At 34.5% G+C, this 26,838-nt stretch overlaps 1 protein-coding gene across 2 annotated transcripts in view; it reads right to left on the bottom strand.

Moving 5' to 3' along the window:
- Positions 1–26,838, bottom strand: part of LOC106669343 (atrial natriuretic peptide receptor 1) — a 93,614-nt gene that overhangs the window by 49,173 nt on the left and 17,603 nt on the right. Inside the window, exon 2 of one of the 2 annotated variants that reach the window (XM_014398759.2) lies at positions 17,420–17,650. In XM_014398759.2, coding sequence (XP_014254245.1) covers positions 17,420–17,650 — 231 coding nt within the window. Of the gene's footprint in view, positions 1–17,419; positions 17,651–26,838 lie in introns of those variants that run through there. The other variant, XM_024227164.1, reaches the window with a different exon arrangement.

Genomic DNA, 26,838 nt, shown 5'->3' with positions numbered 1-26,838 from the left:
TCGATATTCCTCCGGGCGGGGTTATAACCAATCCCTTCCTTTCACACTAATAAATTACTTTTACTCTCCAGACATCATACACTCACCCCAGAGTACTTGATATTCCTCGGGGCGGGGTTATAAGCAACCCCTTCCTTTCATAAATTACATTCATTACAATAAATTAACACAAACACAACACTCGATAGAAACATAGAGGTCTGGTCACATTCACTCCCCCAGAGTACTCGATATTCCTCGGGGCGGGGTTGAACCCTCTCCACTCTCGCCAATAACTGACTTTTACTCTCCAGACGTCACACACTCACCCCAGAGTACTCGATATTCCTCGGGGCGGGGATGATCTGAATAAAGATCGAAACGTTAGCACGATAAAGAAAATGTTTTTCTGAAACCTACATCTCACCAGACCGCATCCCACAATTTCCGAATAATTTAGTCTCTCCTTACCACCACCTCGAAAAAATCAACAGTTACTATTTACCACGGCTACTCCAAACTGAAAACGAAGGGTCAGGGCAATCTGGCAGCATAACAGATATTCGAGTGATCACCGACTCACGAGAAAACTGAAACCAGAATTGGCTTCGTTTTCTAAAACAGACAAGTCCTTGTGGTACTGTACCCGTAAGATCCTGCGATATAAAGACCACGCGCCCCCATAAGTATCCTCGCTTGGGCTGAATCCAATTCCGACATAGCTAAATTGTATTCAGAGCATATTTCCACAATATTCACTCCACACCATGACATACTTGACGATGACCATCGGCATGACATTGAACACGACTTGAATTCCCCTTGCAACTCTCTCCTCCTCACAAAGCATTTACTCCATCAGACATACGACACACTATTAAACAACTACCTTCATTCCAAACTCCAGGTTATGTTCTAATTAGAACTCCATTATAACAAAATTTGCCCCACAGAGGCTTACTTTACTTAACATACATATGCCTCGCTGTACTGAGAACCACATATTTTCCACTGCACAGTTGAAGTTCTCTCTCTCTCTCTTCTCTCTCTCTCTCTCTCTCTCTCTCTCTCTCTCTCTCTATATATATATANTCTTATATATATATAAAGTGGAAGGTTTATGGGTCGACAAACAGCTGAGGTCATCGTCACCCCCAGAGTACTCGAAATTTTTCGGGGCGGGGTAAATAACCCCTTCCTTTCACGCTAATAAATTATATTCATCCTATTATATTAACATAAACACCACACAAACACGACAGAAACACTTCAGACACAACATAAGCACAGCACAAACACACATAAACTATATATATTTGAAAATCCCTATGGCTCTGAGGTACCGGTACAGCGATTTGTGCCCGCTGCTGTGCCCCAAGACTATGCACAGGTCCGATGATATTCCAAATATGCCTATAAACGTCGAGCCTTCTACAATTGAAAAGGTCCTCGACAGTTACTCTATCCTTGCATAATGGGCACCTATGCGGTCGCTTTCCTGCTAGAAGGTGCCCGTGCGTAATTCTTGTATGAGCTATGCGTAGTCTTGTCAGTATGACCTTTTCCCTTTTTGACCCATTTTCCGTGAACCAGGGACCGACGTCTTTCTTATTCTGCCACAGTTTGGCAGGGTTATTTCTATTTTCCGAGCCAAGCGGTTTTTCCATTCTTCTTTTATCGTATTTGAAATTAATACTTGAGATCCGCTGAGCGTATTGGTTGGGAAGCGTCGTGAGGTCCTCTGGCTGCTTCTTTGGCCGCCCTGTCTGCTGCTTCGTTCCCGGTTATCCCTATGTGGTTTCTATATAATTAAAATGGCTCATAAGCCAAATAAATCTCTTGATCTTCCTAGTTCCTATTGACCCATTACCCTCCTTTCTACTTTGCCAAAATTCTAGACAAACTACTTGTCCGACCATTATTGCGATTAATGGAAAATTCTAATATTATTCTAGATCATTAGTTTGGATTCCGCACAGTTCATTCAACAACGCGACAATTGCATCGTGCTGCTGACAATATAGCCTCTTGCCTCGAACAAAAACAGCATTGCTTTGGTGTCTTTCTTGATTTAGAACAGGTCTTCGATCGAATCTGGCACTCGGGCTTACTTTGCAAACTGAAGAACATCCACCTTCATACGGACCTTCTCATACTGAGATCTTAAATGACGGACCGATTTTGCCAGGGAACTGAATTCTCACTTTATATACGTATTAAGGCGGGTGTTCCTCAGGGAAGCATACTTGGCCCATTTCTGTTTTCAACATACGCTGCAGATATTCCTACACATGTTAACATTTCTACACATATATTCGTCTATGATACAGCGATTCTTACAAGTAATTCGGACCCACAATGAAACTCAACACTTACAACACCTGAATGAATTAACAGGATGGTTCACAAAGTAGAGAATGAAGATAAACCTAACGAAAAGCGTAATGATGAATTTTACTTAATGTAAAAATATCTGTTCCTGCAGTAAATGGAATCCCATTCCCAACTATCTTGAACTTTTCTTGGATAAACGACTTGCTTGGAATCTTCACACAAGACTGACGATCAAAATTAGACATTGAAAACAAACTTTTAATCTAAAAGACAATGATTAGACGGCTCTGGGCGTACGGTTGTGAAGTTGGGGCTCAACCAAGGATTCCAATTCCTAATGTATCCAAACAGTCTAATCTAAAATTCTCTCCTTTTTACGTTTCAAATTACACTATTCATAACGATATGCACATCCCGTTTGTACATAAAGTTATTATAAAACGCTATAAAAATTTCATCAATCACTGAACACGCACAGTAATCTTTTAGCACGACATTTATCACTTCCAACCCTACCTGAAAACTCTCCAAGGCGATTGAAGCGAAAGTAGCCCCGGGACCTTCTCATTCAATGAAGATTGAAAAGATTTCATTGTGAAGGAGTCTTGCCACTGAGCAACATATATGAACATATTTACTTAATGCAATATTTGTACTTGTAAATATCAAATAAATGTAATAAAAGTATTTAGTCTTTTTGTAAATGATCAACAAACGTTCTGAGTTTGTAGTTATTGAATTTTTTTTAGAATAAATTATTTATCACCTCTACATTTCAAATTTGCCAAAATGTGAAAAACAACTAAAAAATTAAAACTTTTTGTTAGAAAGAAAACCATTTCCGATCATGGTGGGTTTCGATTCCTTTAATGGGGCAAAATCCGTTTTTCATTTTAACGAATGCACTTTTAAACTTAAAATTATTTTTAATTAATTTTTTATTTCGTCATATTCCCTTTTTGCACAAAATGAATCTGGTCTCATGACATTTCAAGCTTGAGAAGTGCTTCATTTTGGAAATTGCAAACCAAACAGAGTCAAAAGTCTAAATTTTCTTATAACGAAACATAACAACTTTATGCATAAAAAATACTTAAAAAAAGAATTAAAAGGGCACAAGTATCTATCCTCTCATACAGCAGTATTGAAGGCCACAGACTCCTCCACATTCAATTTAAAGCTGGCCTGGGAATGTCTAACATATCTCCTGCTTCTGGGCAAACGTAATCAGTCACTTTCGTTTTTTGTTCGTTTAATGCTAATTTATTTAAATTTTACCAGAGTAACTCACCTCCAACCTCATCTTTTTGATATTTACTATTGTCTTAATTAAATTTGCTCCTTTCTTAACTGCTACTGTGTCATCAGCGAAGAGTGACAAAAACTTTCTTATCATAATGAAATGCAAATCATTTATGAAAATGATGATCAGTAAGGGTCCAAAGATGGATCCCTAAGAAGCACCAACAGTTATCTCTTCAAGCTGGAAGAATCGGCTGCCTAGTTTGACTGCCTGCTTTCTACTTTCTAAATAGGGAGATATCAAATTTGTTAATATTTTAGAAAACCCGTATTTCGATAAGAATAACGAAGTTTCAATAGGTTTGAAATCATACTGTTCAAAACGACCATCACATTCCGTGTGTAAATGACGTATATGACTTAATCAAAACCCCCTATAAAATGTTTAATCAATCACTGAGCATCTACAATAATCTCCTATTACAGCAGTTGTCAATTCCAACCCTACCAGAAAATCCTTGACTTGAAGCAAAATCGGTCCTGATACATCAGAAAAAGCCAGTGAAGGAGCATTTTCACTGGAGAATTTCTCACACAAAAGTAAAGCAGTATAAAAACGTAATTTTTAATTCTTTACAATAGTGAAATAACCATATTTTAAAATTTACAAGGATTTTCTTTTAATTATATTTATGAAAAAGAAATTGATATTTAGTATGCTTTATCAGTGAGACAAAAGCGTGGCTAACAATTACAGATGAAGGCGTGTAAAGCATGTACGGCTTCATAAGTGGGTGAAATTTGTACTAGCATATAACGGTTGAGATGATGGATTTTGAGAGATTACCTTGAGGGGTTTAGTCTAATCCGGAGATTAAGTTGTAAGTGATATTACAAGTTAGGATACTCTACTTATCCAAGAGTATGCGTTTTGTCCAACACAATTAGCCGGATCCGTCGAATCCATTTACCTCACTAAAAAACAATTGGAGTTCTGTTAAACAAGAATTTGGGGTAATAAACAATGATAAAATTAACAGCGTAATTGATTTTATAAATATGTTTTTGGCATAAACTGAATCACATTATCTTGGAATAATTATTTTAATTGGAATCATTAATATTGGTATTGGTTATGCAATTCGCTTTATCAACTGAGAAATTTGTAAAAAAATATTGGTGAAACCATCGAAATAAAACTAATTGCCTTTATGAAAAGCACATTCATAATACATAATACATAAAGGGATTATTGGAAATGGTCGATCGATAGGATTGCGCCGTGGCTGATGTTTCATTATATTAATAATGCACCGTTGGTTCAACGTTCTCGAAATTTGTGTGGTGATTAGTGACCGTTAATCGATAATTATTCAGAAATCGTGAGATGCGGTCTGGTGTGATGTAGTTTCAGAAAAGCATTTTCTTTATCGTGCCAACGTTTCGATCTTTATTGAGCCCTGAAGATGATCTCAATAAAGATCGAAACATTGGCACGATAAAGAAAATGTTTTTCTGAAACCTACATCACACCAGACCGCATCTCACGATTTCTGAATAATTAGTTCTCGAAATTATAACATAACCATATTGCGTGTACCCCTTCTTTTTGGATCCATTCTGTGTTGGAGAATTCTGTATTTGCTTTCGTTGTTCCAAGTCTAGGTTCAGGGCTTACATATGGTCTTGGAGATCTTCCACTGGCTAGTGTGCCTGCTGGTGAAAATGTAAGTAATCCTGAAAATTTTGTTATAAGTATTTTGTGATTTTGATAAAAAGTGTTTTTAAAAAAAATAATACTTAATTTTGTGGTAAAATATTTTAAATCAAGGATGTTGGTTAGGGATGGTTGTTGGTTATTTATTTGAACTAGACACACCATTTATTTATTTTTTTTGCAATATATTTCAGTCGCTAATGCATATCGGGCCAAGTCGCTGGTCCCTCTTGACAAATGTATCTGATTTGTATCATTGCAATGTAAAGAATTCTTTCGAATTAAAAAGATTTTTAAATGGTCAGATATGGAAGGAAGAATTTTTACTGATTAGTTTAGATGTAGTGTCAATTCACTAGTTTTCGTGGTCTGCTTGACCAATTAATATTTTTCAATTAATTAAGGTTTTTATTTGAGATAAAAGTTAAGTTTATTTTGAAATCGCTTCAAGCTCCTGATTCTCGCCTGGCAAAAATTTCATCACTTGAAATTATTAAGGGTAACATATCCTGGTTCAGATCCTGGAATTCTCTTGCGGAGAGGTATAATGTGGCTCGGTTCTCTTTGGATAATTTTGCAGCGTGGTTTGAAATGTTTTCCAATCTTCTTCACATTATGGGGGCTCGTCATCGAGAGAGTTGTATTTCTCGTGCCGTGGACTCAAATAGATTCCAACTCTACAAGGAGTTGAATCATTCCCTAACTCCTTGCAATGTTTTTCTGCTCCAGCAAATGATGTTCCGTTCTCTTTTTTCCGCTCGTGGTTTACAATTCGAGGGGATTTGTTGTTCCTGAATTTCACGCCTTGGGTTGGGAGTACCCCTGCCACTGCAGTGTGCTCTCTATACAACTCAGGTGATCGTGAGAATGCATTTCATTTTCTCGCTAGATGCTCGGTCCTGAACGAATTGAGGTATCTGTATGTGGGTAAGGGTTTTTTGACGAGGGAAGAGCTCATAGCCCTTCTAAACGGCTCCGATTGCCGGGATCTTGTTGATTTTGCTCGGAAAGCCTGGTTTTACAGATATGAATACATTGGAATGTAGGGAATTAATATTCTGTTCGTCTTATTTTATTTCTTTTTTGTTTGTCTTTTTATTTTGTTCTGTTTGTCTTAATACTTATAATTTCTAGTTTGTGGGCTTCTAAATGCGAATTCTGTTTGCCTGTGGGGGATCCTTTGTAAGTTGGAATCCTTTTGTTCTTTGAAGTGTCATTTTTATTATTTTCAGAGTTTATCTCAATTCAACCTTGTAATTTGAAAATCCTGTAAATAATTGTAACCTGTGAAGTTGATATTTTAAATTCTCCTTTTCTTATAATTATATAATTATGCATATTCTTGGGATAGTAATGCACTCCGAACTTTGGCTGACGGTTTTAATACCATGCCATAATAATACTGTGTTTTTTATTTTTAACTCTAAATTTTTTCATTCTATCTATCTATCTAGTTGGGATAAAAAGTCAATGTCACGAGCGGGATTAGTAGAGCAGCGGCGTATCTAGCCGAAGATCGTGGGTTCGAATCCCGCTCGTGCCATTGACTTTTTTATCTCAACTAAAAACTTAATTAACTGTAATTTATTGTTATTCTTAGAATTATAGATCTTATTTTTGTTATTTACTGTTTTTGCATTTTATAATAAAGTTGAGGATTTACTGTTTTTATTTATAGTAACTCTATACTTCATATATTTATAGTAGTTATTTTATATACCTAACTGTCATAAAATAGTTTTCATGACATACTTAACAAGTTAAAATTTATTTTTCACTAAAGATTTGTATAATTTACGTCATACTGATATCTATTAATAAGTAATTGAGACTTTCTTGTTTTTGTAGCCTTTGTAGTCTTGGTAGCCGATGAGTTCAATTTAGCTAAATACCGAAGTATGTACATAAAAAAGATTTCTTACTGTTCAATAATGTAACTCTGAAGAGGGACCAGGGACGTGACCCGAAATGCATTAGTGACTGAAATAATTGCAAAAAAAAAAAAATAAAATAAATGGTGTGTTTAGTTCAAATAAACAACCGACATTCTTATTTTAAGAAAAGTATGTTTTTTATGGGCTGGGAATCGGTGTTATCGCAACTCGGGCGCTGGGTCACCAACCGTTCACAGTCTAAAGCTTGCCAATTTCAAAAATAAAAACAAAATAATTTTCCTTATCGACACTTCAAAATTATTATACCAAAATGTGCGGAAAGACTTTTAATATTATACAGTATTTTTTTTACATTTCTATGTGGGCCATAGAACTGTAACTCAATATAATTGATTTTTATGTGCCCAGGATATAGATTTTTGAATTCTAAAGATTTCAAACAGGATGCCAGATATATTTATTACAATACGGCCCCTGTGATATTATACTGTTTTTATGTAATAAAGAGAAACTGCGAAATACATTTGTCGACAGGAGTAATCGCCTGGAAATAATCCTTGTGGGACACCATTCATCGATCGCCATCAAAGTCATCGCTTTATCTCTTTACGAGTTATTACTCCAGGGGTTTCAATCCTTGATTACTACTTCCAGTGAGGATTATATTTATAAAAAAACCCTGGCTGTAATATCCTTTTCTGTAAATTAGTTAAGTACAAGGGATTTAGCGGTACACAGAGGAAAATCCTTTGCGACATCTAATTGGCAAAAAGTTATAACTTCGACTTTGTTTCAGTTTCCTCCCCCGAATTTATTATATGTATTATAAGTAGCAACTAGTCGTTTTTTGTTTGTTTAGTATTTAGAATGGTTTGCCTAGAATTATCACAAGTTTTTCCGCAAAGCCTATTACTTTAATTTTTATCTCGGTTTCTTTCTTTTTAAACGATTAAAACTTATGTTCTTAAGTATAACTATTTTATAATAAAAAATAATTGATAATAATCTTATCAGTTGTTTCTTTTTTTGCATTAAATTGCCCACTCAATGTAAATGTGAGCAAAAAGCAAAATATTGTTCGATTTTAGTCAGTACCAGTTCCTCAAACGATTGTAGCTTTACTACAGTAAGTTCTTCCTAAATACCTTCATAATATGCTCGTTATTATAAAAATTTGAATATGATTTTTTTGGGTGGGGGGGACGAATCTGTAATGTGATCGTTACCAATCACTGCCTATTCTCGCTGGATTATCAAACTTAGGGATTTCTTTGGTGTGGGTTATCTTTGTTTTTCGGAGATCTAGGTGGATTAAGTCTGGGGGTTTTATATGGTTTTGGTTGGTCTTTGTGATGGTCTGTCCTTTTTCTTTTTACTGGTATTGTGTTTTGAATGGAGTAAATGATGTGTACGAACTGGTCTTTATTGTATTTATGAGTTTTGTGAGTGTCATGACGTGGACCATGCGATAACTTACAATTAGTTGTCTAACTTCGGCAAAGGATAGTTACCAAACTATTTCAAATCTGTTGGTAACTAACGGCTCCCATTACATAGTTCAACATTTTTCCTTGTTGCTTATTTAAAGGGCAGTTGCAAATGAATAAAACAAATACATCTGTTGAAAAGCTGAATATTTTTGGTTCATCTTTTGTCAACAAGCCTTACATTTTATGCCCTAATAAGAGAGAAAACTAAAGATGAAATCAACAAAATTCGAGAAAGTGCAGATTCTATATCTCAAATTCTAATTAATTTACAAAGGTTTTTGAATTGAAGAAATTGTTTTCCATCAAGTTTATAGTTACTTCTTCTTGTAGTTTCTCCGAAGAAGTTTTTGTAAATCAGTAAAATTACTGTAATTAAAAAAATCGGAAATATTTGGAAGGTGAGAAAAATTATGTTTTGATAATCCCAAACGTTTGTATTTACGTTCTTTTACGCGAACAACACGTGTATCCACTATGTTTCTTACTCAAAACATATTTTGACTTAGTTTACAAAAATAATCAGTCTGTGTATGAACAAATAGTATATATTACAATATAATACATAATTATTTTGTGGCCGAGCGAGTAAGCTAAGTAGTTTAAGTGTTTTTTTGGACAAAAAACAATGTTGATAGTTGTATTTTGGTGCCGAACAATACCCGAGTAAAATTTACGTAGATAATTTTTTTTAATTCACTAATTTCGTGGTCCGCTTGACCAATTAATATATTACAATTAATTAAGGTTTTTAGTTGAGATAAAAAAGTCATTGGCACGAGCGGGATTCGAACCCAAGATCTTCGGCTTGATACGCCGCTGCTCTACCACTTGAGCTATCTTGACCTCGATCCACTCGGACACTAACTTCAAAAGTTGGGGTTGAGATGGGAAGTTAGTGTCCGAGTGGATCGAGGTCAAGATAGCTCAAGTGGTAGAGCAGCGGCGTATCAAGCCGAAGATCTTGGGTTCGAATCCCGCTCGTGCCAATGACTTTTTTATCTCAACTAAAAACCTTAATTAATTGTAATTTTTTTTAATGTTGAAAATCGCAAAAATGGTGATAACTTTGAAACAGTTCTATTGATCGACAAGAAACTTTACGGTGATTAAGAACCTTACAACACGTAAATGTGTAAAACTGGAAAATAAATGAGAGAAGGTGATTTAAAAAAATAAGAAATCGGGAGAAAGAAAAGCGGAGAAATGGAGAAATGCAGGTTTTCATGGTCGTAATGCCTTGGAAGTTGGATATGATTGGATTTACGAATTTTCGAAAGTTTTAATTTGAAAGTAGCACATTAAAGTTGTATCCGTCAATATATTAATGTTATGGATTTTATTTTATTGTTTTGTTCGTTTTGGTTTTTATCTTCTCTCAGTGGTACTGTTTTTAGTATATCTGTCACAAATATATTTTATGGCAGGTATTTTGTGTAGGTGAGAGTGGTAATATATACATATGATATTTTATTTAAATATATATTAAATGTATAATGTTAAGATGAAATAGTGAAAAGTATGTTAAAAAAAGAATAGCCTTATAAATGCATTTATCAATAATTAAAAATGATCGTATGGTTGTTTATCCTTGAAGTACTTCCCATAAAATAAAAAGGAACATTTTTAACATTCAAATGATAAAACATTTTTTAAATAAGTGTTTAGTAAAATTGTGGAGTTCTTGAACAGTTATTAATAAATAATAATTTTACACTTGTCCTCCAGTTTGTTTTATTCAATGCAATATTCCAGTATAAAGAAATTCTGTTGTTTTGAAAGGTTTTATCTTCATTGTACGGTGTACAATAATTGAAAAATTGAATTGCCCGAATAAATCAAATACGGAAGAATAACTCGATCGTTTAACATTCATAAAAGCAGTATGGTACATATTTCTTTTACTTGGAGGAGAATTTATTACCATTTAGTGTACTCAGTTTCGTGGTTTTCCTCCTTTTTACAATTCAACTCTCTCCTACCGCTTCGGTGCTTCTTAAAACCTTTTACGTTTACAAACGCAGATATTAAATTTAATAATACATTTTCTCGTGGATTCCAGGAAATTCGGATGTGACCCTGATGATGGTTCAGACTCGTAGAGCGTTCGTATAATTGAAAGTTGCACAGTAATTTCCGTTAGAAGTATAGAAAAACAATTGTTTTAATAATTTATACTGTTTTTTTACATAAAACTATAGAAAAGCAAATCATTAACTTTTTAATAGTTTTAGTGTGGATTAAAAGTAAATTTAATATACAATCTACTATACTTGACTGGAATTTTGTTACAACACTAAAAATTATTTTGAACTCATTAGTTTTCGTGGTCCGCTTGACCAATTGAAAAATGACAAAAAGGACGGAAATTTCCAAAGGTGGGGTTGAGATGGGAACTAGAATAAATTGTAGTTAATTAAAAATTTTAAGGTTCATTGTGGTACAGGAGAAGGATTGATTCATTTGGTACATAATACAGTTCCGACCCCCACTCCTCGCTACAACTTATTCCCGTCCCGCTACTTTCGAAGTCGCCTGAAGGGCATAAATCTCTTTATTATTTATAATTATATGTATTTTAAAATTATAAAACAATAAAAATTAAGTAATAAAAAAGTCAACCAATTCGCAATATTCAGTGATCGTCTATGCGTATTATCTCGTGTTAATCCCTTTTGTAGGTTAAGTGATCAAGTTTAACTGTTTCTTAGTGCATACATGGAATAGAATCGTTAAAATTCCTGGTCCGCGCATTCCCTTTTAATGTCGTAATGGTCTAGCGAATTCGCATATTCAGTGAATGTCTGTGTGTGATCTCTCGCGGTATTGTTTTTTTATCAGTTAGGTGATCAAGTATTACAAGAGTTGAATTGGGCAGTTAAAACTCTTCCCTCGTTCGCCCATTGTTACTGAAAGTCAAAGTATATTGATGTATATATCATGATATTTATAATTTCTTTTCAATTAATTAAGGTTTTGGTTGAGATAAAAAAGGCCAGTGTCACAAGCGGGATTCGAACCCATGACCTTTGTCTAAATACGCCGCTGCTCTATCACTTGAGCTATTGTGACTTAGATCCAGCGTATTTAGCCGATGGACGTGGGTTGGAATCCCGCTTGTGACACTGACTTTTTTATCTCAACCAAAACTTTAATTAACCGAAAAGAATTTATTTGGTCAAGCGGATCACGAAACCTAATAAAATGTAATAAGCAAAATGAAGTATACTTCACTCTCCGTGGCCACTTCATTTGTCGCCGAGAATCAAATGCACGACATTTGAAAAATGGCAAAAAGGAGGGAAAATTCAAAAGATGTAGTTGAGATGGGAAGTTGGTGTCCGAGTGGATCGAAGTCGCGATAGCCCAAGTGGGAGAGCAGCGGCGTATCTAGCCGAAGATCGTGGGTTCGAATCCCGCTCGTAACACTGACTTTTGTAACTCAACTAAAAAACTTTATTTTGAACGTTTTTCATTAAAATACAGAACGACGCATATGTTATGAATGATGAAAAATACTGATGAGGGATTAAAAAATATGCCACATAACAATTATGTGTGTCAGCAAATGTTGGGAATTGAAAAAAAGGGAAAGGGCATTACTTTCTAATTAACGCGATATTGAAAAAGACACATGATCGAAATAATTTTTTTCATGCCGATATACTACATGAGAAAGCTAATGAAAAAGCAGTAACGGACAACTTTTTTTACATTAAAATACAGTAAAAAAACCCTACAGTAATATGATTTATTAATAGTTTTTACCTTTACTAACATACATTTATTATAGAAACAGGTGCAATACTGATTATTCAGTAACTTTTATATTACTTAAGGACCACCGTGGTTAAGTGGAAGAAAACCTAAAGCACAAAGTAAGGTCTTTCAAAAGTCAATCGAGCGTGTGAAGAGCGTGAAACTTCTTTTAATCATTCGTACTTGGTTTGTGGAAAAACCCTTTTCTCCTCTGACTTTTAAACATAGATCGTGAACTTAGTTACAACCCTTTCTGAAAATTCACACGAGATTGGATCACTTTTTACGATTTTAATAAACAAACAAATTTCCTGCAAATTTTTGGAACTCATTAATCCTAAATTTTATGAACTGAGGTAGTGTATTTAAAACTTCAAATTAGTTTTTTATCGTTAAAGAATAACGTAATTCATTAGAAAGTTGAAAGCCGCTTAAATACAACTAAAAAAGTTATGTTCAATACGAAAGAAAAGAAACAAAATTAATAATTTAAACTGGCATACGAGACAGTTTCTGCTTTTTGTACAGATATATCAAGATACAATAAACGTCCCTGGAGCATATTTCTTTTATAATTTTGTCGGAAGAGCAGTAAAGGGACATCTATGAATCCGGGGCGCAGAAGTCTCCTTTTAATTAAATTTTTCCACTCCAACCTATTCCCCAGGATGGATTATGTGCCTCCTCATCATCGTTCTCTTTTAGTACTATAATTGATAATAAATTAGGATTTTTAAATGTTCAGGATGAATTAATTAAATTAGATCGAAGGGAAATAAGAAGACTAAGAGATTTTTGGTTATTTTAAATCAGTTTTTCATTGATCACATTTTTGGTCTTGAAGAAGAAAGCAAATGTATTTGCTACTGCCAAACTTTCGACCTATTTTAAGGACCTATATTAATTTCACATGATGAAAACCAATATTTGTACAATTGATTTAACAATCAATATAACTATGTAGAACTTACAAAACCACCTTAAATATATCTACAGATTGATATATTTAATTTTTTAAAGGTGATATCAAATTTCCTTGAAGACCGACTCAGTTCTAACATTCTACACGTGGAAAGTGACCAGAAGTCCAGAGGGCACATCAAAGTATAGGTGGTATACAAAAGAAACCAGCTCTGATATTTCAATTATTTCTCTTCTGACTCTTTTGGTCAAAAACTGAACTGTGATAATAATTTGATATGCAGAGTTTTGTCCCTAAGCATCCCATGTTTCTGGAGTGAAGTTAAAGAGCAAGCTTTCCCGATTTTAAGAAATAACATCTACTCACAGGCTAATAATTGCTAGACATTAATTGAGGGAAGTTAACAAATGATAAAAAAAAAACGATCTACATATGAATAATACGTTAAGGCGTGAATGATTTTGCCAAAATTAAAATATTTGATAAAGAAATACATACCCTACATCAATTGTTATTCAAACATAGCTTGCAAAGAATAAAATGAGCTCGTTACATAACGTGTGTGGTGTTATTCAGAAATCGTGAGATGCGGTCTGGTGTGATGTAGGTTTCAGAAAAACATTTTCTTTATCGTGCCAACGTTTCGATCTTTATTGGGGTCATTTTCAGGACCTGGGATTTACAAACATTGTTTAAATTTAACATGTAAAGTGTGGAAAAAGTGAATTTGTACAATGCAAAAAAATATTTTTTATATTCAATCAAAGTATTTCTACTCACTCAAAGTGTTTGTTTTCTGCGTAATTATGCCATTCTCGCGTGTCGTGTTCAGAGTGCCAGTGAGATATTGCTGTTTTATGTTTATATACGTTGGGTTTTGAAGGGGTTGGGAAGGAATTCGGTATAGAAAAACATTTTTGTATAAGTCGGCTTCTTTGAGGTGAAAAGAGCCGACGATTGAGTTTAAATGTGTCGGTTCTGTAATTGATGCTGTGTTTATCACTGTTGATGTAAACCATTTCTAAAATATCAGCATCAATGACAGTACAGACACATGTAAACTCAGTCGCAGCTACGCCAATATCATTAATCAAATTCAATATAGATAACATTCATATACCATCATCACATCACACAAAACATACAATATACCATATTCCATAACATTCATCACATTCCACACATCAAACATTTTTACATAGTCTAATTTTTCAACAATTTCGCTTTCCTTTTGGCAAAGGTAAATTTAACAAATACATGTAGGATGAGGAAAAAAGTGAATTTATACAATGCAAAAAATATTTTTTATATTCAAAGTATTTGTACTGTAGATACATACTACATGTATTTCTTAAATTTACACATTGTTTGTAAATCCCAGGCTCTGAAGATGATCTCAATAAAGATCGAAACGTTGGCACGATAAAGAAAATGTTTTTCTGAAACCTACATCATACCAAACCACATCTCACGATTTTGGAATAATCTTTACATAACTCAAGGAAAAGTTGAAGTTATCAAATGTTGTATACGAGGTATCCAAGCTAATGCGTCCACCCCATTTTTTTCTTTGCGGTTCTAGATTGGAAAAAAAGTATGAATTGTGACTCCCCTTCATTTTTCATGTAAGTTCGATTTATTTTTTTCGACCTCGATTCGACATAAGTCGAATTCAAATTCTTGATTTTAAACGAAAACCCCCATTTTTCACATCTTCCTTTGAAACTAGATTTTTTGGCGAGAAGAATGAGCACTGAGTTATTAAAATCGGTTAAAAAATAGAACCGTATGATTTTTTGAAAATCGCCGGAATGCTGTTCTAGTGCGTTAGGTTAAAACCACTTTATTTTGCCTTCTACCGCAAATATTTTGAAGAGGTGTGGAAAATCAGCCAAAATAGAGAGAAAAGTCTGGAAGCTATATTGTAATTTATTACATGGCGAATCCTTATACGCGGGCCGGGTGTATTGAGGTTGCCTGTTTGCTGAAACCGATTGATGATGCGCGTAAGCATACGAATACCTGGTGTATTGTGCTGTGGAAAACGGTCGCGATATTGTTGCAAAGCTCTTGTAAAACTACGACCGCACTCAATGAAAATTTCAACCATATGAATTTTCTGTTGACGAGAGAACACCTGTCGTAGGCATGGCGAACAAACGAGAGCAAACAACTCAACTAATTCCACACAATTATGCATTCATAACATTTTCATCGCTGAGTGTCACTCAGATAAGAAAGGACTTGTCCCAACAAGAGTCAGGAAACGAAAAATAAACAGCGTTAGCTCCTACATTCCTTTGATTTGCTATTTAACCTTTTTATTCCCAGATAGCAATAGTTATGATTAATTGTAAACTCCGCTGTGGCTGGTCTCAACCCCGGTTGAGAAACGAGATGGGATTTGAACTGCAACCAAGTATTTCGGTGAATGAGTCTTGGAAGAGCAGGTTTTTTTTTGACTGGGACTTCCGAAATCTATGTCATTTCAGCCCCCAACTAAGTCTATATTCTATTTACACTTTCAAACACTACATCCATACAAGTAAATACATTCATACAATACACTCATTCCGTTTGGTCGGTGGAGTACTTGATATTCCTCCACCGACCTATCCTCAAACTAATGTAGATTGGGGTCCATGGAGTACTTTTATAAATATTCCGCCATCGACCACGAACACACACTCATACGCTCTCAACGTTCGAGGGGCGATGATGACGTTATATTTCACCCTCACCGCTCGCCATTCACGCTAATAAATACATGCACTCAGACAAAACATATAGACACACAACACATAGGACATATTATATACAATAAAAAAACAATTTCCCCCAAAAAGCGGAACAGGGGACTCTGAAACTCGCTGCAATGCTCGAGTACCATCTTCAGATTGGATGGTAGCCTACACGCTCCCTGTAGGGAGCCAAGGCATGACATGTTTCCAGTATGTGGGACACATCGAGCAATCTTTCTCTGCATAAGGGGCACCCGCCCGGGCTTTGGCCCAAAAGCAGGTGCCCATGTGTAAACCGCGTTTGGCCAATCCTCAGTCCCGTGTGAAGAGCAGGTATTGGTCGAGGAGAAAAAACGATCCAAAATACGAAATTTATAAGATTTGGCAGCAAATTTAGTAAACTTTCAGACTTTTCTCTCTGATTTGGCTGATTTTCCACACCTCTTCAAAATATTTGCAGTAGAAGGCAAAATAAAGTGGTTTCGACCTAACGCACTAGAACAGCATTCCGGCTATTTAAAAAAAAAATCCGGTTCTATTGGATCGATTTTAATAACTCATTTTTCTCGCCAAAAAATCTAGTTTAAAAAAAATGTGATGAAAATGTGGGTTCTCATTTAAAATTAAGAATTTGAATTCGACTTATGACCAATTGAGGTCGAAAAAATAAACCAACCTTACATGAAGGGGTAGGCGAATTAGCTTGGACATATGGATATATATANGTGGGCGGCAAGATGGAATGTCTGTAGAGATAGTATGAAAGAAATTAAGCCAGGTGTACATAAATGGCCAACTGAGGAACTTGAGAGAAAAGAACTTGTGATTCTCTCTAGACTGCGAATAGGTCACATCAGGCTAATCCATAATAGGCTTTTAATGGGCAACAACCTTCCAACTTGTCCTCGATGTATGCGAAGTGGAGAACGCATCATTTTGACAGTAAAACATATTTTGGTCGACTGTCCCGCTTTACAACCCTTTAGGCAAAGGCTCAACCTTTCGAGTGATTTACTGGAGTTACTGTACATATTAATAATTTAAATAAGACATTACTTCTAAACTACATATGTAAAAAAAATCAATAAAATAATATTTTGTTACTATAAATTTGGAGTTCTTTATAAACTATCGTTAATGAGGACTGTGCTAATCTTCTGAGTGAATCTAAAAATTGGGGAGCTAGAAGAAGACAATTTTTGTTTGAAAAAGTCCTGAAAATAAAATTTCAAATCCGACAATTGATCAATGATTAATCAAATATTTTAATCAAACTCAATATAGAACATCGTAGACCTTCTTCCATATGAGACACCCTGTGTACATTGACTATGACAACATACCTGAGAATCGACTTCCGCCACGCTGACTCTGTAATGTAAGATATGCCTAAAACTGATAGCAGTCTGTAGTATGACGGCTGCGATTGGAATGAACGGAAGCACGAGCATCTGCAGAAGGTAGCACCTTCTCCACCGCTTCTCGGCCGGGTCGGGCTTCAGGCCGCACCATTTTTTCATTGTCCCCCTGCCCTCCAAAGAGACGTCGTCCGAGTGATCGTCACCCTCCGACATCTACGACAAATAAGCGAATATTTTTATGCAAGAAAAAAAATCAATTTTGCTGATTGCTTTAGTACAAATCAAAAACAGGACCATGGATTTGCTATTAAAATGACAATAAAATGCCCAAGTTAAATAATCTCCCTTCGACCCGTTTTTTTATAGTCACAAATTCCTTTAATACAGCTGCGGTCAGATTTTCTCATAAACTACTTAATAACCGGGAAGGTTTAGTCTTCTACAGCCCGATTATTCTTGGTATTTTAAACTTTGGTGTATTCATAGTGACCGGAGGAAAAATTGTTAACCGTTTTGAGAAAGGGAAGTCTTTCTTAAAATAATTTCCTACGGCCGCCGAAATCATCCTTCTCATCAGGGTCGTAACACATTTTCTAACGTAAATGGTGACTTAGCCGGGATGATCTTCGTGAATGTTGTGATTGAAGTGATTCGTTGTATTAAGTACAATCCTTGTTCCCTCTTCAAGTATAATAATATTTATTGTTTTGGATAAAAGGAAAGTTTAAACACCGTGTACAACTGTACAAAATCAACAATGAAAATACACTTTGCAGTGAAGATTTGTACAACTTTTTTTTCTCGGAAAAACAGTTTTGTGAGATATTTCTATTTTATCCGCACAACAAAAAGTGTGATGTGAATTTTACATTTTTTACTATATTTCTTCATTTTGCAGCTTGTTTAAACTAATACTAAACTAATAATACTAATACTAAATATTCACACATTAGCTGTTATATCTTTAAAATTAGTAAACGATATTACAATTGTACCGAGTTCGTTTTCGATCATTTTGGTCTGCCTGTCCTCGCTGTTTTGGTTTGCAGACGGGTCTTGGACTTTCTCCATTTTGAATCGAGGTTTACTCGTAAAACAAGGAAGATTCGTCGACAAAATGATCAGAAACTATGAAGCTACATCACTACGCTTTACTTTCGCTAAACTGAATATTCATTTTTGATGAAAGGGAATTTCCAAAAATATCACCGGCAAAAAAGATTTGTGTTCGTTTTAAACCCCTCTATGATGGAACTCCTCCATACCAGTCGCGTACATTGCCGTCTGTCCATAAAAGTAATTCACTCTAGAATAGTCGTAAACAAAAAGTAAAAATATATTAAATTTCCATTTGAAAAAATATTTGTTACGATAATTTTACCTTTTTTTAAGGCAAAAACTTTTCAGGAGGGCACGCAGGTATCGCACGCTTAATCCTTTTTTCCGTCCTTTTAAACTTCATTGAACAAAGCACATTACAGTTGTGATCGTATGCTGAATATAAAATATGACTTGAAATACTCGTGAACTCAAACGTCCAGGGGCGTTCCTCACGTATAGGGTGAGTCATTTTTTGACGTACCATTGGAAAATCAACGTGGGTGCGTTTAAATCTGACTCGAGGCTTATTTACTTTGATTTTAACATTAAAAAAAGGAAGTGAGTCAATTTTCGGTGCACCATTGGAAAATCAATGTGGGTGCGTTTAAATCTGACTCAAGGCCTATTTCTTTTGATTTTAACATTAAAAAAAGGAAGTGAGTCAATTTTCGGTGCACCATAGGAAAATCAACGTTGATGCGTCTAATTATGACTCGGCACATTTTATTTTGTTAGTCTCCTACCAAAAATAGTCACTTTTCGACACACCATTCGTTACAAATTAGTTTTAGTAGGTTGGAAGGAAAATGAACAAAACCAATATTATTAAAACATTGTACAAACAATGTAAAAATTAAAAAAACATTCTTCACAAATTAATTTGATTAAGGTTTAAGAGTATCTTTTTCGTCCGATCATCGTTTTACGATAGACTAGGCTACTGTGTTTCAGCAAATTGTTATATTATATATTATATATATTATAATAAAATCTGTTCGAACAATTATTATAAAGATTTTGAACATTTTTGGTTTGCTAACAAAGGAGATGGTTACATTTATTTAATTTTTTTACTTTACCAGAAAAAAGAAGATTGTTACATTTATTTAATTTTTTTTTACTTTACCAGAAAAAATGAAATTGTTACATTTATTTAATTTTTTTACTTTACCAGAAAAAAAAGATTGTTACATTTATTTAATTTTTTTACTTTACCAGAAAAAAGAAGATTGTTACATTTATTTAATTATTTAATTTTTTTACTTTACCAGAAAAAAATACTCTTAAACCTTAATCAAATTAATTTGTGCAGATTTTTCTTTTAATTTTTACATTGTGTGAATAATGTTTTAATAATATTGGTTTTGTTTATTTTCCTTCCAACCTACTAAAACTAATTTGTAACGAATGGTGCGTCGAAAAGTGACTATTTTTGGTAGGAGACTAACAAAATAAAATGTGCCGAGTCATAATTTGACGCATCAACGTTGATTTTCCTATGGTGCACCGAAAATTGACTCACTTCCTTTTTTTAATGTTAAAATCAAAAGAAATAGGCCTTGAGTCAGATTTAAACGCACCCACATTGATTTTCCAATGGTGCACCGAAAATTGACTCACTTCCTTTTTTTAATGTTAAACGTATTAATCAAAGGAAATAAGCCTTGAGTCAGATTTAAACGCACCCACATTGATTTTCCAATGGTGCGTCAAAAAAGACTCACCCTGTATATGTACATACAAACATTATTTAGGGGCGTCGGTGGCCGCAACGGTTTAGGCATTGACACGGCGTTCATCACTGTAAGGTAAAGGTCCCGGGTTCGAATCCAGTGGCCCTGCATTCGAGCCCGACATACTTATAAATGGGCTTTTTTTTTTTTCAAAAACACTGAATGTAGGTGCCCTTGATCACTGTTTTAAGATTAGGAATGTTCAGTCCTTTGTGGATAGTTCTGAACATGCCAAGGAGCATTTGTTATTAACCGGAGGACACGGTTCTGAATGGTTTGCACATTTCTAGTTCTTAAATCAGTTGATGATAACCGACCGTATTGCCAGATAGGCATTATGATCATGTTGAGTCGCTTCCATCAGTGGATGGTTTTTACCGACGAGGTGATGAAGTTCACCTCGTTATATTCACACACACACACACACACACACACACACACACACACACACACACACACACACACACACACACACACACACACACGCACGCACAGAGTATATAATATATATTATATACTTTTGGATTATTTCACATATGTATATAAATATGTACAAATAAGGATTAATAAACTAAAAAGTACTAAGTGAAACATACGGACACCTAGATAAGATTCCACTCAATATGGCACAGTATAAATTATCGTCGTCACATTTGTGCAAAACCCCTAAATTCTGTAAATTTTTGTAAATAATAATAATATTCATATCAGGATAAACGTAAGTTATAGAGTTGTTCCGACCAAAGATACAAAATTAATAATAAAGTAACATGCATAGTACAAGTACATATTGCTACAGAACGTAATTATTGTTAACATGTCTCGCTTTTTTAAGTTTCGTTGAAAAATGAAACCTGTACATACATTGCTGTATCAATGAATCTGTAACAGGTATTTTTTGCTGAAAAATGAAACACGGTATATATATATATATATATATATATATATATCTCCACTTGGTTGGTACCTTTCTGTTGAATAAAGTAAAGATCATTATATAAATTTAAACAATAAACCAGTGATCATTAACTTATACTGAGGGGAAGTTAATTTCCTGATCCAGGACCAAAGAATTCACTTAGCCGATAAACCGCAAACACTCCCTTGGTAGATCCTTTTTTAGAATGACAATTTGACCGACCCTCCTTGAATTTCAATCAGGACAAACTTTAAAAAGCTATTAGATAGACAGTAAAAAAAAACTCGTAAAAACGAGCTATTGATTAACGGTTCGTAATTCGAATTGCTTACTTTTCAAATTGGAACTCCTTTAACGCAACGGTGTTTTCTGGCCTAGTGTTAATTTCTTTGATTTACGTGAAATAGTTTAACGCACGTGAGTCTACAAATTTTTTGTGTTTCGTTGACTCACGTGGAAAAAATCAGTTCTGATCTAGATTATTTATAGATTGATTGTCCTTCGAGTACACCGGTGAGTCCTGATTTTTCAAGGGATTTAATCTTTTGACAAAACCGGGTCAATCTGTACTTCTTTCACGATTGTATCATAGATCCTAAACTACTTTACTCTGAGATGAATTTTTATACTGCTGTCTGACCGTTGGTGCCTTCGGGTTTTCTCTGATTTTCTGTAAAATATTTTTTTATATTTCAGATGTTCATTGGATCTGCACGGAACGTTCCTATTGGTAGTAAAGGTTTGATTGTTAGATTGTTTTTAACTACATATTACTTTATATTCACTACTCAAAAGTTCTCAGTTGGTATGACCTTTCACTTTTATTCTAGGAAGTGTATCTGATTTTTTTGGTTGCACTGCTGCTGTAAATTTAAATTTTTTAAATAGGATGGTTCCCAACAGCAGAGGTCATATCAACCCTCGGGGTGCTGGTCTTTTTTGAAAAAAGCCCAAATGTAGGTCTGCTGGTTTGAACCCGGGATCTTTGCCTTACAGCGATGAGCGCCGTCTTAACGCCTTAGCCGTAGCCCCCCCCCCCCATTGGTTCATTGTAGAGATGATTTGCGTATTAACTGTTCAGATTGAACTGAATACAACTAACAATTGCTTCTTCCTTGGCAGTGAATTTTTTTCAGTCTCCCCCGTTAGGTTCCAATTTAGTTAGGGGTTTGATATATATTAATATATTTTGTCCATGTCATCTTGAGGAGGTTTCAATTGCTGTTCTATTATCGTTTTGTAGAGAGGGATTGAGCCAAGCAATTTCTTCAAACCAGCTGAAGGATGTGTACTGAGCGTGAGCATTAGTGCTTTTGTTAGTTATTTGTGTCTTGGGCTTTTTTTCGACCAAGTAATTAAGTGACTAAGTAAGCATTTAGGATGGGTCCAACCATACATCCAAAACGGAATTACTACCGCAGTTTGTTCCTTTTACCCTTCACAATATCAAGACACATGCCTTCTATACAGTGGTTTGGCCTTAATATTTCTCGCTCGATATGTCAACTGGATCCATTTCAACAATTGTCAAACAATTCACTATGAAAATTTTGTTATTAAGTATTATCTATTGATCCAGCAGATTTTGAGAATATTGATCCTGATTTGACCAAAAAACCAACATTGATCCTGTTTTTTACCCGTAAAGAAATCGTCGTTACCCTTTGAATTATCACAAAGATTGGTTTAGTTCATATGCAGAAACACTATTATTTGATAAATAATTTATAAATCAAAACTTTTCACTGAACAAAATTAACAAACTGTAAAAAGTTTTTTTTAAGCGTTAACAATTTTGTATTAGTAAATAAACAAAAAAATGAATTTTAATCGTTTCATAAGTAATGCAACTTTCCGACCACTCCACTTAAGAACAACTAATGCAAATACAATTTCATCTGAACCAGGAGAGCTTAAACTCCAACTTTACTGCCCCAACTTACAAGTTTTAACTAGCTAATTTACAGCTTAATTGCCGTAAATAAATTCAAATCGCTTAAATTAACGACGATTGTATAGCTTGTTAACGAAATCATCAAAAACACGAATGAATGGTTAAATCTTGCACAAAGAATTGGGTGGGCTTAATTATTCTCTTTCGAGTGCTTTAAGAACAGCTTAAGAAATGGTTAGCTAAGGAACCTTTTGTTAATAATACCGTGTTATATTTGAGCTATATTAATGCGGTCAAAAAGTATCGTGATTTGTATTTGTATTAAATATTCTTAGAATTATAAAAAATATTGAGCCTTGATGGCTTTTGTCTACATGGATTTAACCCAATTAACAGAAAATAAACAAATAACTTTTTTGTGCCAATCCGATTATTTTGTATCATAACAAGAATAAACAGGAAAAGTATTAAAAAAAGGAATGTAAAATTTAAATATTAACATAAGAAAAAGTTCACTAATTTTAATACATATGCTTTAAAACAATTGTCGATTTTTAAAATGAAAAATACGATACAATTTAAAAAAGTGATAGAACAAATAGAGCGGGTGTGAGAGGGAGAGAGAGAGAGAGAGAGAGAGAGAGAGAGAGAGAGAGAGGGACAGACAGAGAAAGAGAAAGGAAAAGGGAAAGAGAAAGAGAAACAGAAAGAGAAACAGAGAGAGAGAGAGTGACAAAAAGGGAGAGGGTAAGTGAGAGAAAAAGAGAGATTGAGAGGGGAGAGATGTATTGATTGATTATTGTTTCATTTTACAATCACTCAAGGTTTGGTCTCTTGAACCACTCTTACACCTAAAGTGAAATTACAGAATTATTTAATTTAATTAACATGAAATTAAATCATAATCATAAATTATATGATAAAATAAAAGAGAGACTGCGAGACAGATAGACTCTGTGCTGTGTGTGTGTGTGTGTGTGTGTGTGTGTGTGTGTGAGAGAGAGAGAGAGAGAGAGAGAGAGAGAGAGAGAGAGAGAGAAAGAAATAGAGAGGGAGAAAGAGAGAGACAAAATATCCGTTATAATCTTAGATTTTTTATTTTAGAACGATGTATCCGAATAATTAAAAGGAACTAAATTTTATTGATCGTTTGGTAGATGGAAGGATAAAACAAGTTCAAACGTCCATATTAAATTTAGTTAATATGGCCCAGTAAGAATTAAACTATAATCGGGCAATATAATTAGGGAAATTTAACAACTCCATATCCAAGACGATAAGGAAATTCCTGCGTCAGGTTAAAGTCGTTAAAGTCCCAACCCTTTGATCTTGTATAAGACATCTTAGATGAAAAACACACCAAGAGCTACGTAGACTGATGTGTATTATGCATTAATCAAGAGATCCTTTTTGCTGAGGGATTCATAATTAAAAGCACTCAAACTTTTTAACATTTTGTTAGTTAAATTCGATTTAAAACTTCAATTGCACAAGCTGTAAGTTTATACACTTTCTCTTCCAACTATTTGGCGTCAATTTCAAGAGATTTAACTGTATCTATCGTTCGATATTGATTTGAACTTCTATGAAATTAATGATTAGGAAGTTTAGGTTTTTCTGATTTTGCTTGTTTGGCCTCTCAGACACCCTGAAATTGGCGAGATGCCGAAACGCCTCTGACCACCACGGCGAGGGTAGGTGACCTGGATGAACGACAAAGGTTGATAGAATATAATAAGTAAATACTGAAGTTACATACTTAAGTTGAATTAACATATACTATATTTTAATTAACGGTCTTTATTGTCTACATTATCTGCAATTCCGATATACCTCAGAAATGTAATGCGGTTAATCGAAAGTCCTAAGTCGGAAAGCTTGTCTTAATCCAGCCTTTACTCAGAAGTTGCTAAGCCCCTTTATTTTGACCTTTATTAGAGAAGTTAGATAATCCTATGAGGGCGAGTTGTTTGTATTGTTATGTATATACATTTCTGATTTTTGCAATTTTAAAAACAGTTTGCATTTGTTGGTAAAATTTTCTTATTCGTGGCTTATAGAAAAATAATGTCAGATATTTTCTTAAATTAAGATATAATTCTATTCGAACCATTGTCACCTTAATCTATTTCAGTGTTATTTCGTCGTGCCAAAATACATTTCGGCATGCGCTTTCAAATGTACTAATTTTGCCCATTTATTTAGAAAACGAATTTTTATAAGAATTCATTTCGGTAATGATCCGAGGTAGTTCCTCCAAATCAACATGTAAAGCCGGACTTCACCCAAAGAGGAACATCAATTCGATGGGATTGGAAGGAAATCCTTTAATGTGAACTGTACGACTAATTCCAACTAATACACTTCCCATCTTGACTAACAAAACGTGATTTTAGGTAAATGTTTTTCTAAACCTACATCACACCAGATACTACGATTTCTAAATAATCATTAATTAACGGTAAATTGCAGATAAAGTTTATACCTGGCCTACGTTTGATTTGACTTTCTATTAAAAAAGTGACAGTATCATAATGATATTATAATAACGCACACACAACTCCTGATGTCGTAGATTTAGAGATAGGAAAGGGTGGTCACTAGCATAGATAGAGAACGCATATCTGGGAGAGTCGATCATTTGTTAGGGTTGGATTTTCTTATGACTCCGTTATTAGGGTGATAATAAAGTAATCCAAGTCTTTACATTTCATAACAAAGTTTATTATCTAAAATACAGTCAGGATGTACATGCCGAAGCCAAACACTCCCACTCTAAAGCCAGAAACACACTTACCCGATGCTACGCCATGCGATGCTACCCGACGCAAATCCAAACTCCGATTTTCCATAAGGTTGCATTATCCCCGTGCACATCTACCCGATGCTATGCCACGCTAACCTGCCCGACGTTCTGCGATTCCCACTGTCCAGATTTTCGTCGGGTCGCATCGAGTACAGTCGAAGACAAAAGAACCGGACACTCATATTTTTATCCAAACTACATGTATTATTGTCGTTATATTAATTACAGCATACTTATTTTAATATAAACCAAATTAACTGTGATTAAAAATTAGTTAGTTTTTATTTAAAAAATTAATTTGAATAGTTTGGTAGAAAATTAATCAAAACACCGGAATACGATTTTTTGATATAATGAATTTAACTAACAATTTATTGTACTCGCTTCGGCGGTACATATACTAAAATTGGAACAATTTATTACACAGTTTTGCTTATAAAATTTAATTAACAATTTATTTCATAGTTTTGCTCGTAAAATTACACCATTTTGTAATGTCGGGTATCATCAGTACAGGACACTCATATTTTTTGTAGTTTATTTCAAACTAAGTACATGTAATTTTGTCGTTATATTAATTACAACATGTTATTTTAATGTAAACCAAATTAAACGAGATCAAACATTCATAAGTTTTTATAAATTACATTGTTTCATTATCATGGTTAGGAGTAACTTTATTTAAACAATTAAGTTTAACAAACAATTCATTAGATGGTTGTGCTCATAAAATTTAACTAACAATTTATTACAAGGTTTTGTTCAAAATAGTGCATTAAGAACAAAAGATGCGTTGCGATTGTGATAGTGATTATTGTGATAAACGCTGTGGACTGTACGCGACGTGTGTTTGCGTCGGATAGATGTGCACACCCCACCAAAACGTGGCAAGGCGTCGGGTAGCATCGGTTAGCGTCGCATGGCGTAGCATCGGGTAAGTGTGTTCCC

This window comes from Cimex lectularius, unplaced genomic scaffold (genome assembly GCF_000648675.2).
Source record: "Cimex lectularius strain Harlan isolate CLEC.00 unplaced genomic scaffold, Clec_2.1 scaffold35, whole genome shotgun sequence".
In the NCBI taxonomy this organism is placed as follows: domain Eukaryota; kingdom Metazoa; phylum Arthropoda; class Insecta; order Hemiptera; family Cimicidae; genus Cimex; species Cimex lectularius.
Note: the sequence above shows the minus strand (reverse complement) of the source record. Positions and strands in the feature narration are given on the sequence as shown.